This window comes from Hevea brasiliensis, chromosome 12 (genome assembly GCF_030052815.1).
Source record: "Hevea brasiliensis isolate MT/VB/25A 57/8 chromosome 12, ASM3005281v1, whole genome shotgun sequence".
In the NCBI taxonomy this organism is placed as follows: domain Eukaryota; kingdom Viridiplantae; phylum Streptophyta; class Magnoliopsida; order Malpighiales; family Euphorbiaceae; genus Hevea; species Hevea brasiliensis.
The window spans coordinates 33,164,475-33,182,908 of NC_079504.1; the positions used below are offsets into that span (position 1 = coordinate 33,164,475).

Sequence of the window (18,434 nt, forward strand, 5' to 3'; positions counted from 1 at the left end):
CCTCTAACTGGTCAGAAAAAAATGACGCCTTAAGTTGATTACATCCTTCCAACTGATCTAGACAAGTTATGGAGCTAGGAGGCACAAAGCTAACCCAAAGTTGATCAGAAGTGATGCATAAATCTTGAGCGATTTCCATCGTAAAGCGACCTAGAAACAAACTTTGTTCCGACGGCAAATTGTATGCATGCAAGTCACAGACAACAGTACAAGTATCCACTGAAGGAGGCTGATCATGACGGAATCTAAAAACTCCAGATAAAATGAATCCTACCCATCCGTAATTCAACCAATAAGGAGGTAGTTGCACTTCTGATGAAGACCCCGATCCTTGATTATTGAACCACACAGGAACTTCACTTGAGGCTAAACACAAAGATATTAGGGTGCTTGAACTAAAGAGTCCCTGAGCCAAAATTATTACTTAACAATTAAAATGTGTAGCTTTGCAGCAATATTCTAAGGGAAAATAAAACTTTTTTGGTGTATGCATGTGTAATTGGATAGTCATTTAGTAGTAGAGTTGCTCCTGGAATGCACAAATTCTAAAGTTCTTTGGCAAGAAGTCAGAATGCACAAAACGAAATTTGCTATGGGCCACAAAGATAACATAAAAAAGGAACAAACACATGATAAAATATCATATGACACAAAAATATATAATATCTTAAAAAAAACAAGAAAGATAGTGTATATATATATATATATATATATATATATATATATATATATATATACTGAAAAATGTGATTTTTTTTTTTTTGAAAAATCTAGGGCCCCTAAGATGTGTATATGTGAGAGAGAGAGAGAGAGAGAGAGAGTGAGAGACTGACCAGAGAGAGAGAGTTATGCACCATTAAGAAATGCAGGTAACTCATTAGCCTTGCAAGTGGCCTAAGATTTTGGCCTTGAATCTCAATCAACCTAACCCATTTTATAAGAGTGAACGATGAAGTTCTTGAAGTGCTTGCTTCAAATGGATTTGGAATACTTTCTTGTGTAGTTAGACATTCCGCACTAAGTTGTAAAACGGTTGATGAAAGATCACCCAAGGACTGAAGCTTCTTGCAATCAACGAAGTGAAGGTTTTCAAGTTTAAAATTTCTACTTATGCTTGTAGTTAGTGAAGTTTCCAAGCAAGAGCAGCCCTCCATACTAAGATGCTTGAGACCCGAAGGAAGATTATTTGGAAATGATCGAATCCTCTTACAATTGCTGAAACTAAGAGCTAAGAGTTTAGAGAGTTGACTAATGCTTTCAGGCATGCTTACAAAATCATTTCCGCTTAGATCTAGATATTCTAATAATGGGAAACAACTTAGATCATAAAGAATCGTTGCATCGGTAAGACCGCAATGACTTAGATTAAGTCTCCTAAGAATGCAAAAACCTCTTAAAGAAGGCAACTCAAAGGACATGGCAGGTGTAGGTTTCTTAGGCATTAGCCACCATGGGCAAAGACAATCCCATGGCTGAGCTAATGGCAATGATGTTGAACCGATTCCTGCTATTTCAAACACATCCAAAGATGTCATATCCCCTATATTATCTGGCAATTCTTCAAGATTTGAGCAGCCAGTCAATATAAAAACTTTAAGAGACTTCAAATTACACAGGCTACTTGGAAGAGCTGTAAGGCTTTTGCAATTCTTCATGTTCAGTAAAACAAGCCTTTCTAGAAGTCCAATAGAATGGTGTACTTCAAGTAATCCTGTACAACATTCAAGAATCAACTCTTCAAGGTATGGGATCTCTCTAAAGTCGGGTGTCTTGATTAATTTTTTAGAGTAACTAAGATCAATTATCTTCAACAACTTTAATGGCTGTAAAAGATATAGAAAGGAAATCAGAAAGAAACCGTAAAACCAGAGTAATAAACAGATATAAGGAGTTAATTATACATACTCTTACTCCCTTCCATAATTGTTCAATTCTGCTATAAGACAAATGGAGCTCAGCAAGTTGATCTGGTTGAAAAGTTTGTGGCAAAGATTTGAAAGGATACCCACGCCATTCCAAGTATCTTAATTCATTGGAAAGATATTCAATGTCTTTGGAGAGGTTTAAATTGCAAAGTATGAGCAATCTGAGAGCTTTCATCTTCAAGAAGGCTTTAGAACTCATGCATCTTTCTCCTTGATCAAACATATAATCCAGGACTACACCTTCAATTAGATTTGTTCCCTAAAAAATCAAAGGCAACAATTAGTGGTGAAAATAACTGAAAGACTTATAAAATTTATAATGGCAGTTTATCAAATCAAATATAATTCTTAATATTGAGTAATACTAACCGTATCATTCATTAAGATGTGACAGACATCCTTATAAAGCCATAGTCTACTACGTCGTCCAGGCTCTTCTCGACATTCTCGATGAACGATTTCTTGACCCATTTCTTCAAGCAAATCATGCATCCACACACGGTTGTTTGAAATAGTTATGAGAGATTTATCGATAATCTCCCTTATACCAATATCTGGGTAAAATCCACCACTTTCCAGTACTTTCATCACATAACGTTTCATTTTTCCTTTGAAAAAGCATGCGATGTCAAGAAATATTTTTTTTTGTATTTCCTCCAATCCATCAAAACTTATTTCAAGCTTACTTAGAATTTTTTCATTGGGAATTTCTTTCAACCTCTTCAATGCACTGTTCCATTCCTTCACAGATCTAGCATACAAGGAGGAACCCAAAACATTCAGCGCTAATGGGAGGCCACCTGCATAGTTTACAGCTTTGTTGGATAGCTCCATGTAATCTTGTGGTGGACAATCTTTCTTAAAGGCTTTCAAGCAAAAGAGTTGAAGGGCTTCATGATGATTTAACTCCTCAACCCTATATATTTGATCTACTTCATGTTGGATCAACAAATGTTCATCCCTAGTCGTTATTATGATTCTACTTCCAACTCCAAACCAGTTTTCATCTTTTTTTCCAACTAATAATTCTAATTGCTCTAACTCATCAACATCATCAAGAATGACCAAAACCTTCTTCTGAGATAGCCTATTTTTTATGTGATAAACTCCATTGTATTCATCGTACACATCTATGTCTCTTTCCATCGATGCTGCACATAAAAGTCGCCTTTGTAAAGTGAACAAACCATATTTTCTTGAAGTTTCTCTAACATCCGCAAGAAAAGCACTACCCTCAAATTGGCATTGCATTTCCTTGTAGGTGACACTAGCAATAGTCGTTTTTCCAATGCCACCCATCCCACAAATACCTACGGTTTTGACATTATTTAGCTCCTTTATATTGATACACAATCTCATTTTCTCTAATCGTGAGTCCATTCCAACAAAATCCTTGGCTATGCTATGACTAAATCTTCCCAATTTGTTAAGTACATCTTTAGTGATATCCTGAATAAACTCTGACTCCTCCCTACAATATAAGAATTTCCTATTATCATAAATAACACAATATTTTAAACATAGAAATAACATTAAAAATATCAAGTGTTCAATTTTGTTCATATCGCGCACTCAAAAATTCTATAATATGCAAAGAGTATATTATAGAGAGAAATAAATAATAAATTCCTACACAAATTGAGATATCAATAATAGGAAACATATAATAAGCGTTTCATTGTACTCATATTCAATAATAGGAAACATAGTCTTTCCAAAACATTTTAAGTTTCTAGTCATGAGTTCTTCGAGTGGCACTTCTTCCTCAAATGATATTAAGGCTTTTTAGAGACATTTTATAAAATGTTCCTAAACACAAAATAATTAGAGATAATTTCAGACATAACTAATTAAAGTTTTGAGAAACACAATAAAATTGTCACTTAATAATACTTTCATCTCAAAATATTTGGTAGGAGAAGGAAAAGGAAGTGAGAAATTCTGTCCATTTTAAGGGATGATTTGAACAAAACGTTCAAAAAAATTATCATTTACAGACTTTTTTTTTCTATGTAGCTAATTGTTTCATCTCTAATATCTAATTTTTTTAGTGTAATTTATTTTATAAAATTAATAATCTTTTATAAATTAATATTAATATAAAAATATTAAATTAAATATTAATATATTAAATTAATATTACCTTAATAAATATATTCTTTTATAAATTAATTTTAGTATATTTGCTTATATATTAGAAATATATCATTTTAATATTTAATTAACTTGTCTAATTTACTCTTAAATTTCAATTAATATTATTTAATTTTTAGTGGACAATCATTTTCCATAATTGACTATCAAAAAATATCGATAATAAATTTATACTTTTCATAATAATAGTTTAGAGTTATCTTTTAGAGAAACAAATATTACTATTACATTTCACAAGTTTTGATCGAACTTTTCATAGACTCATTCAATGATGATGACTAATAAAATCATTTCATGCTATAAAAACAAAAACATTCAATGAATATAGCCACAAAAATAAAGTTTAATTTTTGAATAAAATTGACTTGGTAAAGATTAAATAGAATTATTATTAATTTAAAAATATTTTGAATATTTAATATTATAAATTACTGAATTTAAAATATATTGACTTAAAATTAAAAAACTTGTTCAATTTACTTCTAATTAAAATTTTTCAAAACAATAATGAAAAACAAATTCAATTCAAATTATAGATTAAAAATCTAATATATATATATATATATATATATATATATATATATATATATATATATATATATATATATATATATATATATATATATATATATAACATGAGTACGAAGAAATTTTGACAAGGGAAAGATTCCAACAATAATAATAATAAGATTATGAGAAAAAAACTATTTTAAATTGATGAAAAGAATGATGAGAGAATTATACTAGACTTTCCTTTGAATAGAAATTGATGACGATAGAATTAATAAAGAAAAAAAAAAGGTTAAGAGGCAATGATGGTTTGAATTTTTTTTTTTTTTTTTTTACAAGAGGGTTTGTATTACACTGTTTATATATAATTATTTCAATACAGTAATAAAAAAATTGATTTTTTTTATAAAATTAATAATGAATCCATTAAAACTTTTAAAATAATCGAGTGATTCAGTGCCCATTAAAATTTGATAAAAGTAATAAAAAAATTAATTTTTTCAAAAACTACTACTATACCCTAAAAAATTTTAAAATTTCAAAAATATGGGAAAAACTGAAATGCATGAGTTTAGTGAGGGAAAATGCTAATTAAAATAACTAAAAGAAATGGGATATATTCTGACCTTTCTTGTAAATTCCATCCAGAAAGATTGGCCACTTGAGTCATAGCAAGTCTCCACCGTTGCACCCTCTCGTCGTTCTGCTGATAATGTTCAAAGTCATTTTCAAAACTCCCATTCTGTTTTCGAACTTCTGATGGATTCACATCATAGAAAATGGGCAAAACTATTTGGTTGCCAGAGTTCTTGCATTCTAAAATTTTTACGAGTTCATCCAAACACCATGTTGAAGAAGCGTAATTTTTTGAAAAGATGACAAGAGAAATTTTGGAGCTTTCAATTGCTTTGAGGAGTTCTTGACAAATAGTTTCCCCTTTCTCAAGTTCTCGATCATCCTTGAATATTATGATTCCTTTTTGACGAAACTCTTTGCACAAATGACTGATAAAATTCTTACGGGTATCTTCACCCCTAAAGCTAAGAAAAACATCATATTGCCATTGTTGAGAAGAAGAAGAAGAAGAAGAAGAAGAAGAAGAAGAAGAAGAAGAGTTTTCTTTGATGGCCTTAAGAGCCATGAAAAGCCTTTTAGTAGTTTAAATGGGAAGCTTGATGGGTCATTTGTTACGTCTTTCTTCTATAAGCATAGCTTGGTATTTATAGAAGTTATTTTCCATTGTGCAGTGCACTTTCCTAAAACCTAATTAAAATTATATTTTGTTGTGACAAATTGGAAAAGCTTTCTTCTCCCGTCGTGAAAAATTCAAAGTCTTTTAATTTTACCTTTGAAATTGAAAGCAAAGTTAATTAAGCATACAGCATAAAAATTGGGCTAATTATATGTTGCTATTGGGTCAATTTACTCTAATTTTTGGCCGTATACAAAGGAGAGAGAAAGAGGCACGTTAAGGTTACTTGCTTTAAATGTTAAATTTTCTTTTGATCCTTAATGTTTTATAGAAGTAATAACTAAGTTTTTACATTTTTTAATATTTTTTGAAAAATAGTTTTCCTAAGATAATATTGTGAAAAAAAAAATTGATGTTATAATTGTTGAATATTTAATTTCAATTTTCGATTTTAAGATGAGATTGAAAGAGTAAAAGAATGAAATAAATTTTTTATTTTACTTTCAATTAATTTTTTCTATTATTGTTATAGTTTTTTTAGGAGGTAAATTATAAAGACAGAGTAGAAAGATAAAGTTTATAAAGAAATAACTTTTTATAAATTTTGAGTAGCCAATTATAAAATGTAAAAATTTTTATTTAGTCCTTGAACAAGTCATGTAGTACACAGTTAAAAATGAAGACAAATTAACTCAATTTATCAATTTTAAAATATAACTAATTCAATTTTTATATTTTGTACTTGATTAAATTTTACTATAAATTTGAAAGAACAAATTAATATTTAGTTTATATATCATCCATTGTGATTATTTTTTTGACAAGTAACTATTATTCAATATTTAATTAGTCATATCGAATTATCATTTAATTAATTAATAATTAAAGAGTTCATTAATTATGCAAAATTTTTAAAATTATAGATAATTTAACTAAAATATGTTAAGTTTATCTCTTAATAATAATAATAATAATAATAATAATAATAATAATAATAATAATAATAATAATTATTATTATTATTATTATTATTATTATTATTATTATTATTAAATGGTGATCATAATCGTCCATATATAGTATACTTTCAATATAGTTTAAGTGAGGAGAAGCTCTCAGTTTAGATTAGGACATACTACTAATTTAATTTTAGTAAAAGATTATAGTACAGATTATAAATCATCCACCCAGAACAATATATTATCCAAACAAGACATTTTGAAATTTATAAATTTCAAATTCTAAATTTTAGATCCAATATCTAAAATCTAAAATTTAAATCTAAATCCATGAATCCAAACACAAGCTAATTTCTTTTGCCACCTTTTTTTCAAAAATGATAAAGTTTGATATGAAATTTGATTGTGACTTGGAGTTTGAATTGCATATCGAAAGAAAGAGTGAGTAGAAAAAAACTCAGATAGGTATGGTTTGAACATTTGACAAAAGTGAAAATTAGATCAAGACTGTGTGTAGGAAAAATGCTAAGGAAGTACGTGAAGACTGGTTCAAGACTAAGTACAGGGAAAATGCTAAGTGAAAATTGGATCAAGACTACAAATTCTGAGAAAGTGAAAGATGAAGTTCAAATTGACTGGAATCCGAATGGTCCTAACTGAAACTCACTAGATTTGCCATCACTACCCTTGCGAATGAAATTTTAATCTTTAAAATTGAATCCATTAAAATAATATAAAATAATTTTTGCCACCTTTGTTTGAAAAATGATAAATTTTGATTTGAAATCTAATAGTGGCTCTGAGTTTGAATTGCATATCAAAAGAAACCCATCAGTTATTGACAAATGTGAATATTGGACAAGGCCATGTACATTTGACAAACATTAATATGAGGTGCTTTTGTAATATTTTTTTTTTCTTCTTTTTAGACGCCAAAATTTGAATATTTAAATATTTATTAAAATCAATAAAAACTTACTTATTGTATTTATATCAAAGGCTGAGATATATGATTCAAAATTAAAACGTTTAGATATAATTATCATTTAGAGAAAAGATTTGAACTTATATATATATATATATATATATATATATATATATATATATATATATATATATATATATATATATATATATATATACTAACAAGATACAAGAATTTTATTATTTATCTTTTGTTATTTTACCTTTAACTAATGTTATATTATTTATATGATTCATTATTTGAAATCAAAAATTGCTTTTAAAATTTAAAATTTAAATTTTAAAACTATAAAATTTTATGTAATGAAATGATAATTATATATTGTAATCAATTATACTTAAAGTAACGCAATAGTCATTGCATACAAAAATAAATGTAATTATAATTACTTATTTTGATTTTTTTTCAATTTTTGTTAATACTACCACCACCACTATTTGGCTACCACTACTACGACAACCGCTATCCCACCTTGTTATCATCATCACCACTACCACCTTTACCTTGTTACCATTGTCGCTATCACCACCACCACTACTTAACCACAACTATCACTACTTAGCTACTGCCACATCTGCCACCATCTAGTCATTACCACCACTATCACTATCTCATTTTGCCACTACCACCACCTAACTATCACTATCGCCGCCACCACGATCACTTAATTAATATTTCCACTTGACTACCGATCACTACAACCACTAACACTTATTATTAATATTATAAAGAAATTAAATATTAAAATCAAAATTATCATTATATTATACTATTTATATTTTTATTTTACAACTAAACATAGGAATGTAATGAAAATTACATTACATTATATTACAACTATAATTTTATTATATAATTGATTATATTAGATTACGTTACGCTTTATCAAACGTAACCTAAATGTGGTTTGATTGGATAAATGAATATCAGTACTAGTATTCCCTTTGTTGAATCCTTAAGAATAATATAGAATAAAATAAGCTTGCTTCTTTTTCCACCTTTGTTGACAAATGATAAATTTTGATTTGAAATCTAATAGTGGCTCTGAGTTTGAATTGCATATCAAAGGGAAAACGAGTGGAAAAAACCCATAGGCATTGACAAAAGTGAATATTGGACAAATAAATATAAGGACTCAAAAGGTTAAAGTTTGAAAGAACAACATCAACCATGCTATGTTATTTGAAATTCTAATTCACTTTAATAAGAGGGGTTCTTTTTTTTTATTGAATACTCCCATTTTAAATTTAAAAATTAAAATTCAGTATTTCATCCAAACAATATATTTTCAAATTTATAAATTTCAAATTTTAAATTTCAGATCCAATATTTGAAATCCAAAATTTAAATCTAAATCTATGAATTTAAGCACAACCTAACTTCTTTTTCCACTTTTTTTGTCAAAAATGATAAAGTTTGATATGAAATCTAACAGTGGCATAGAGTTTCTGTCACACCCTACCCCTCTGTAAGGTATGATATGATCTCGTAGTATACCTAATAAATTACCGAATTTTGCTTACCGATAATCTATTAAATATACTACAAGGGATTTTGACAAAACAAATGCATTTTTAAAATTTAGCGTGGTGATAAAAATTTATCTTAAGTAGTCTCAATTCAAGTATTTATCATAAAACTTATTTAGGAGTAATTAGGTATTTTTAAAATTTTGCGGAAAATCCTCGTGGTTGCTGCTAAAATTAGGTAAAAACAGTTCTTCAATTTACCTAAAAGAGAAATTTCATACAGAAATATTCCAGTCCAATCTCGTTAATTTCACAATTCGTTTCAAGCAATCAACTCAATTTGTTTCATTCCATTCCCACTAAAACTCATCATAAGAAAATGATTCATTATCTACAAGTTTCAGGAACAATTTAAATATTACATTCATTGGGGTGATAAAATTAATTTTACAAAAATATATAAAGTAAATAAAATCTCATATTAATATTATAATAATTGCATTTGAGTACATTTCAAAATAATATTACAAGAGTTTTTGTATAACTGCTTGAACGTATTTATATATAAATAGTTACATAATTACATCAAAATCTAATGTCTAGAGGTATACCTATAATATACCTAAAATTAATCTCAACACGTCTTCCAGACACAGCTTCAAGTGATTTCACTCAGCTGCTCTATCCTTCCTTTTACCTGCGATAACATACAAAGTTGTCGTTGAGCAGTGAACTCAGTGGTGCACAACTAATAATTTAAAATTTATTATACTATACTTAGACAAAATCATAACAAAGAGATTGGAAATATCCAATTTCTTCATGATACATAGAATCAAAGTCAATGTTTTCAATAGTGTAAATCATTTATTTGAATGATATTGATCAATAATTAAGATTTACCAAATCATAAATGCACATTTGAAATATTCACATTAAATTATGAAAATAAACATTCAATTTCATGAAAAAGGAAAGTATAAAAATATAAACCAAAGATATCATTTTAGAAGCAAGGTTGCTCACTTTCAAATCTATTCTTATTCTCACTGACTTAATGCAAGACTAATCCGTAAGGACCATCTTCGAAGTTATTCTCACTCCCTATGGTAGGGGAGATCGAATCATGCACATTCTATCCATTACACCATAATAAATTAAATTCTGAGAGGGGCCATCTTCAACTTAGATCTAACCTCTTATATGAGGAAGATCAAATCATCAATGTGCACGTACCATGGTATTCAAAATAAAACTAATACCATTGTCTCCTCAAAAAATGAGGGACGGGTAATAACCATATCGAGCATTAGTAGTGAGATATAAAATAACATCAGAAAATTCATTACCCTTTTTGTGAGCATATAATCATAATACAAATCATTTCCAAGCCAATCTTAGTAAGCAATATTTTTCATTTTTCATGCAAACCCCATTTCAATCACAATTTCCCAAAACCAATTTCATTCACACCATAACAATATTGAATAATTGTTGAGATAAAATCAAAATTTGATAAACATAATACATGAAAACAATAGAATCATTTAATCAATTGAAATATGTAAAACACTTATTAATTAAGGACTAGTTGTGCACAAACCTTTTTGGTTGTCTTGACCTAATCCAAATTTTCCTCCTTCCTTGGATGGCTCCTTTCCAACTGAAACACATAATTTTAAAGTGTTTCAATACCCATCCAAACCATTTCTAATAATTAATCTAAAAATTAAATTTTGCATATTTAATTTTATTTATAAAATCTCCTAAGGTTGGGTTCTTTGTATTTATGGCTATGGTGGTTACTATTTATGTAAAATGTTGACTTTTTCATAATTAATAGGTATATTATTTCTAAACACATGGTCATACCACATTTTGGGTCACAGATTTGTTGGCATTGGTTGCCAATTGAAATTCAAAGCTTCCTAAGAGAAATTCCAAAATTTCAGTTTTTGTCTTCAAAGTTTACTGTTCCATTAGACCAATCTACAATGGAAATTTGGTTAAAATTTCTTCATCAAAGTTTTTCCTTAATGTGTCTACTTTAATTTTCCTTTTTAATCACTACATTTGGAGTTTTGTAGCTCAAGTTATAGCACTTTAACCATAACTAGCTGGATTGGTCAATTCCAGAATTTTAGGCCAATTTTTGGTTCTGGCAGTTTTGGTGAGTCAAATTTGGTTAATAATTTGAATGTGTTATGGTCAGAATTTGGGTTTGTGTTCTTCATGAAAGTTGTTCTAATATGTCTAAGCTTCCATGGCCACAAGAATCAGGTCATTTGGACCTCTCTATACAAAGTTATGACCATTTGAACATGTACTGTTCATTTGGTCAATTTTGCCCAGTAACAGGGTACCAGATCCAGATTCAAGCTAATTTTAGGTCAACTTAGGGTCAGTTTTTGGGCAAGGTTTCTGCATGAAAAATGTTGCATTATGACCCTAGTTTCATCTCCAATTGGCCTCATACCAATTGGAGTAACACAAGTCAACTTATAGTTGTCCAAACCCACTAGACTCAAGGTCTAGAAATTTCAGCACAATGGCAGCCTATCAAATTCACAATCCAATTCCATAATCAACACCATTTTAGGGTCCAGCCATGCCAAAAGGTCACTAATTGACCTTAACATCATCAATTCCACAACAATTGAACAAATCCCCAATTTTTAATTCAAAACCCTGGCTCCAATTCAAGGTTCACACAACACATGTCAATTAGGCATACTAATCCATTTCAAAATTATGTCTACACATCACCACCATTTCTAAGTCATTTTAAATCTATCAAAACCATCAACTACCACTCCAATAAAGCTAGCCAAAATTCCATTCTCAATTTCACACATGATTTATCTTAATTTCTTAATTATTTGTTCATATTCAAACTAAATTTCATGAAATAAACAAGATTAAGTAATTAACATGCACTAGCCTTGAATTGGGTAACCGTTGACTTGTTAAAACTTCAATCTCTCTTCAATTTTCTGCTACCTAAAGCTTGCTCAAGGTGTAGGGTGAAATTTTAGTAAAGACAACTAGGAGTTTTGGGGTGAGATAAGGGAGAAAATGAAGCTTACAAGCTTCATCAATGGTGGAGAGTCTTTGAAGATGGTTCGGCCAAGCTAATGAGGAAGAAGATGAAATGGTTTTTTGGTTTACTTTTATCCCTTTTTAATTGTGTTATGAATGCTTGTTTAATGGTGATTGGCTAAGACATTTTTAATTGCATCATGCACATGTAATAATTCTAATTAAATTCCATTTTGTTTTATTTTTTTCTTTCTTCTTTTCCTTTTTCCTTTCCTTCCATATACCTCTTATGTTTTTAATTATTTTTTTTATAATTTTAATTTCTTACATTTTAATGGACATTTAGGCCAAGAGTCACCTCTAAGAGTGAATTGATCATTTTGCCCCTTATCGGTCTGATCCGTTTTTTCAATAGCACTAGGTTACTTCCTGAACTCTGATTTAATTTTTCGAACTGGTTCTCTATTCTTTTCTGTGATTTTCACACTACTATTAGCTTCACAATTTTCCTTAGGCCTGAGGTGCCATAGGGTCCCACACGAAATCAGGGTAGCGACTGAGCTCGCAGTCACTTTCCGATTCGGTCACCCATCGCTGTGGCCTCGGCTCATTTAACCCATTATGCTTTGTTTTCTTTATTTCCTTTTTACCTTCATGTAATTGCTATTTATTTTTATTTATGGCTTTTCTAGGTGACTTAATTATGGTTCTGAATATCCAAACTGTCCGGACAGATATCAATTGCTGGAATAGTAGATTGTACAGAACTACCTATTATGAGGGTGTTACAGTTTCAATTGCATATAGAAAGAAAAAGTGAGTAGAAAAAATCCATCAAGTGTCGTTTGAACACTTACAGGTACTTATAGGAACCTTAATAAGAGCACATAAAGGCTAAGCACCTACAGAAGTACCTGTAAAGGTATCAGGTTCTAGGTAGTTGTAGAGGTATCTACACCTATAGAGACACCTATGGGTCAATAAAGGTACCTAGTCAGCAAAGATTTTGACAGAGTCCCCTTTGCAATACAAACATATAGAAAATTGGCTTTTCAATATTTAGCTAATTTCCAACACAACAGTCAACACAAGCTACAGGGGAAGCACATAATTGTAACGCCCTCACCGTAGGTAGTCCGTACATTTTACTGTTCCGACGACTAATGTCTGTTCGGACAATCAGGATGTTTGGAACTACACTTAAACTATAGTGAGGAGGCATAAATTAATGAAATAAATATTAAAAAAATATAGGAAAAATTTTGAGAAATAAAATAAAATTTAGAGAATTTATTAATTGGTATAAAAAAATAAAAATAATCCGATGAGCACCATGAAAGGCATTTTGGTCATTTCACCCCTAGAGGTGAATTTTGACTTAAATGTGAAATTAAAATTTGGAAATAGAATAATTAACATAAATTAATTTTATGAATTTGAAATTGAAAAATGAGAAGAGAAAGAAGAAGAAAAGAAAAGAAAAGAAAAGGAAAGAAAAGAAAAGAAAGGAAAGAAAAGAAATGAAAGGAAATAAATTTATGAAATTTAAAAACAATAAAGTATACATAAATGTATATATATATAAATACCCACAAGAGACAAAACCACACCAACCATCTTCTTCTTCCTCTTCTCTCTCTCTCCTTGCCGTCTCCCTTAGTCCCTCCCTCCCCACCATTGTTATCAAGCTTAAAGCTTGATTTCCCAAGCTTTCACTCCCCAAAACCCATAGTCCCCTTCATTAAAAATTTAGCCCACATCATAAGGAAGCTCTAGGTACCCATAGGAAGAAGGAAAGTTGAAGTTTTGGGAAAATTTCCAAGTTGGGTCACAAGAGGTTAGTGCTTTTCTCCCTTCCTTCTTCTTTAATACTTGAAAGTGACTTGAGATAAGTGGAAATTTCAAGAAATTAACAAGAAATTCATGAACCCATGATGTCCCCAAATTTTGGCAGCCATGAAATGTGTTGGGCTTTATTGTGTTCAAATAATGTAAATGAGTTTAGAGATGATGATTGATATGATTATATGTATGAGAAGTGAAAAGGGATTGAATTGATTGAGTTTGAAACTTGGAAATTAGGGTTTGTGTACATGACATGGAGATTTTGTGTAAATGCTTGAAATTTGACCTAATTGGGATGAGATTATTGCTTATAAAAGTGTATTGCATGCAAATTGAAGTAAGGAAGTTGGAGGAGATTAAGTTTTGGAAGTGTCAATTTTCTGCAGGTTGTGTTTGTTGAGGGCAGTGTACATTTTAGGCCATAAATGAAATTGTGTGACCCCAATTGGTATGAGGCCAACTGGAGGTGAAACTAGACCCAAAATAGCCCATTTTCCATGAAGAAACCATGCCCAAATTCTGTCCAAAACTTGACCTAAATACTGCTCAAATTTGGATTTCCCTGCACCCAACCCAGAAAATGACCAAATGAACAGTACGTGTTCATTTGGTCATAACTCTATCTCTATACCGGTCAAAATGACCTAAAATTTTACCCATGGAAAGTTTAGACATAGGGCTACACTTTTCATGAAGACCACTTAACCCAGTTTTGCCTTTAACAAATTCAAATTGTTAGCACAAGTTGGGTCACTGAAACTGCCAACCCAGAAAATGACCAAATGAACAGTACGTGTTCATTTGGTCATAACTCTCTCTATATTGTCCAAATGACCTAAAATTTTACCTATGGAAAGTTTAGACATAGGGCTACACTTTTCATGAAGACCACTTAACCCAGTTTTGCCTTTAACCAATTCAAATTGTTAGCACAAGTTGAGTCACTAAAACTGCCAACCCGGAAATTGTCCAAAAAACTGTTCCTTTGGTATGCTTGACCAGTTTTGGCAAAAATGCCATAACTTGGTCTCCAAAGCTTCAAATTGAGTGAAACTAGTGCCAAAAGTTTTATAAGACATAGCACAACAATTTTTATGTTTTGACCAAGCTCTAGAAACCATTGCATCCTAGGGAAAATATTAGCCAAAATTAGGAATTGAAATATAGAAAATGTTAAGTTGAACCCAGAATGCCATTTGATACCTGTGTGTTCATTTGGCCATAACTCCCACTAGGAAATTCCATTTGAGATGTCCAATATGATCTGGAAACATGACACTTAGGGCTACAACATTGATTAGACACCTTTGCCAAATTCTAAGTGTAAAGACCCTAAAAAGAGGGTCAAACATACTGCCCTGAAGTTGGTTATTGCCCTTATAGGACTAAGAGTCCAGGATAATACATTGACTATAACTCACTATACCAAGCATGAAAATTTATGAAATTGTACCTGGGACTCCCTAAGACATAGAGGAACATATCTTGTGAAGGAACCTAAGTCTAAAAATAACAATAAAATGATCAAATGACTGGTTAAAGTTTATTGACCAGAAATTGTAAATTCTGGACAGCTTAGAGGCAAACGGACCAGTTATGGTATTTTGACCATAACTTGAGTTCTATAACCCCAAATTCAGTGATTCAAAAACTGAAATTCAAGTTTAAACATAGAGGAGCAATTGTTATGAAGGAATTGTGATTAAATAGACATCCCAACCTAGTCAAATTCCTAGATAAATATAACACATCAACATGAACCTAAAGAAAGGTTCATGGGAAAAATGCTATATATGAAAATTAAAATACTAATAAGGATAATTAAATACTAAAAATGATATGAATATGTAAATTGGGACTAATGTCCTATTAATATGAAATTAATAGTACCAATGAACAGCACTAAAAAAAATAGTAACAGTAAATAGTGCTAAATTAATTAAAAATATTTAATTGCCCATAGTATACCTAGACTTATTTATTTAGTTGGATAAATTGGTATACCAATTAGGGACTATAGATAGCAGTACTGCCTACCGAGAAAATCATGAACTGACAATATATGTCTGGTATGATTGTTCTATAGGCTATATGCCTACTTACTGGCCATTGTGCCTACTTTATTTCTGGCTTTACAAGCCTGACAGCGGGTCTCGTGCCCGACAGCTGGCCTCGTGCTTGACAGATGTATACAGGGTAGACATATGGCTGTCTAACCCATATACTCCCGTGTATCCAGCTTTTATAATTTGTTATAGATTTCTTGGGCATTGATAATAATTAATTAATACTGGATATACAATAAGTAAACAGGAAAGATCCCAATAATTTTAATTGTTTCCAAAGTGTAATAAAAAAAAATTAAAAATATAAAAGACCCAGAATTTATGATTTGAAAATATTAATTCAATTGTTTAATTATTGTTATTATAAATTATGCACCACTAAGCGTTATGCTTAGCGCGTTGGTTTTCCATCGCGTAGGTACTGAAGATCAGCAGCTGCCACAATAGTATTCGGACAGATTTCCGACCAGATCTGCCACCGATCATAGTCACCTCACCGGTCTTTTGTATTTTGGTAGGGCCCATGTATAGACTAGTATTTTGGTTCATTATGTTTAGTCATAATGTATTTCATTTTGGACCTGTAATTAAACTTTAAGATTGAAATGAAAACTTGTAATTTATTATCTATGAATTTCTATATGAATGCAATAGATGATACTTCATTTCTAGATCTCATAAATAATTGTAAATGATATGATACAAGAGAATATGATATGGAAATGTGTGAAATGAATATGAATATGTTAACACGTGATAGTAGAACCCGCCAGATGCTAATAAAACAGAGGAGGATCTGTCCGAGTCTCCACAGAAATAAGGTATATAAAAAAAAAAAAACTCTACACATAGAATACATGTTTTAAATGACATCAAAAGTTTACAATAGATATGATAAAACAAGATAGGGTGCTCCGGCACCGAATGTGGCACTTCTTGCTCGGCTATACGGTAGACAGGTAAGGGGCGTCACATTTAGTCAAATGTAATGGCCTGTCCCACTAGTGATATTGTCCGCTCTGGGCCGAAGCCCTCACGGTTTTAAAACGCGTCACTAGGAGTTACGAACCACCAACTTATAAACCCAGCATCTCTCCCGTGTTTTGTCGATGTGGGATTTGCTTAAGGTGTTACAATCCACCCCCCTTATGGGACTCAGCGTCCTCGCTGAGGTTTGTCCCACCATCGTTCAGGGTTGCACGCGGAGCGACTCTGATACCACAAATGTAATGGCTCGTCCCACTAGTGATATTGTCCGCTCTGGGCCGAAGCCCTCACGGTTTTAAAACGCGTCAATAGGGGTTACGAACTGTCAACTTATGAACCCAGCATCTCTCCCGTGTTTTGTCGATGTGGGATTTGCCTAGGGTGTTACAATCCACCCCCCTTATGGGACTCAGCGTCCTCGCTGAGGTTTGCCCCACCATCGTTCAAGGTTGCACGCGGAGCAGCTCTGATACCACAAATATAATAGCCCGTCCCACTAGTGATATTGTCCGCTCTGGGCCGAAGCCCTCACGGTTTTAAAACGCGTCACTAGGAGTTACGAACCACCAACTTATAAACCCAACATCTCTCCAGTGTTTTGTCGATGTGGGATTTGCCTAAGGTGTTACATAATACAAAATAGAGCAAGATTCATCCAGCAGGTACAAAAGTGATAGAAGTAATTACACCAAGTGCTAGTACTTAAATGCAAATGTCAAGTTACTGTAGCAAGGAAGCTAGTACCTGCAGAGCTACAGATACCTACAAGGTGGCAAGTAGGTACTCAGGTACCTGCGCAGGTACCTGAGTACCAGCCAGTACCTACAAACCAAAAGAGGGTCTGATGCCATCTCTACAAATAGAAGTGACATAATGAGCATTCCCAAACAACAATAGTCAAGCAAGAAATATAGGTACCGACCGAATACTTATTCTTAACAAGATATAGACAATTTGCAGGTATCGGCCAATATATTGCAGGTACCGACTAATATACTATAAATACTAACCAATATATTGCAGGTACCGACTAATATACTATAAATACTAACCAATATATTGCAGGTAACTACAAAATTCTCAAATCTAGGAATAGTCAACAAAACCCATTCAAAATTATCCAATGTTACATGATAAGATTACATCAAAAAAGTGATGAAAATTTTCAATCTACCTGAAATCAAGAGAAATAAGAACACAAGTGCCATGAACTAGTGATCGAAAGTTATGAATTGGTGGCCAATGTTAAGATGGTACCATCAACGGCTAAGAGGACCATGGAAGAAACTTAATGGCAAAAAGA

General features: G+C 31.3%; 1 protein-coding gene across 1 annotated transcript; it reads right to left on the reverse strand.

Moving 5' to 3' along the window:
- Positions 1 to 1,649: 1,649 nt before the first annotated feature.
- Positions 1,650 to 5,730, reverse strand: LOC131171203 (disease resistance protein RPV1-like). Its single transcript, XM_058130672.1, has 3 exons — positions 5,216 to 5,730; positions 2,295 to 3,396; positions 1,650 to 2,184 (listed from the first exon to the last, which is right to left on the reverse strand). The coding sequence occupies exons 1-3, from the start codon at positions 5,728 to 5,730 to the stop codon at positions 1,798 to 1,800; spliced, it is 2,004 nt and encodes a 667-aa protein (XP_057986655.1). The 3' UTR covers positions 1,650 to 1,797.
- Positions 5,731 to 18,434: the final 12,704 nt, after the last annotated feature.

Excerpts from the sequence above, each read along its gene's own strand:
- LOC131171203 (XM_058130672.1), bottom strand. The coding sequence starts at position 5,730 with ATGGCTCTTAAGGCCATCAAAGAAAACTCTTCTTCTTCTTCTTCTTCT. Across the intron at positions 3,397-5,215 it reads GGATGGAATTTACAAGAAAG|GGAGGAGTCAGAGTTTATTC; the intron begins GTCAGAATATAT and ends CTTATATTGTAG. Across the intron at positions 2,185-2,294 it reads ACATCTTAATGAATGATACG|GGAACAAATCTAATTGAAGG; the intron begins GTTAGTATTACT and ends TTGATTTTTTAG.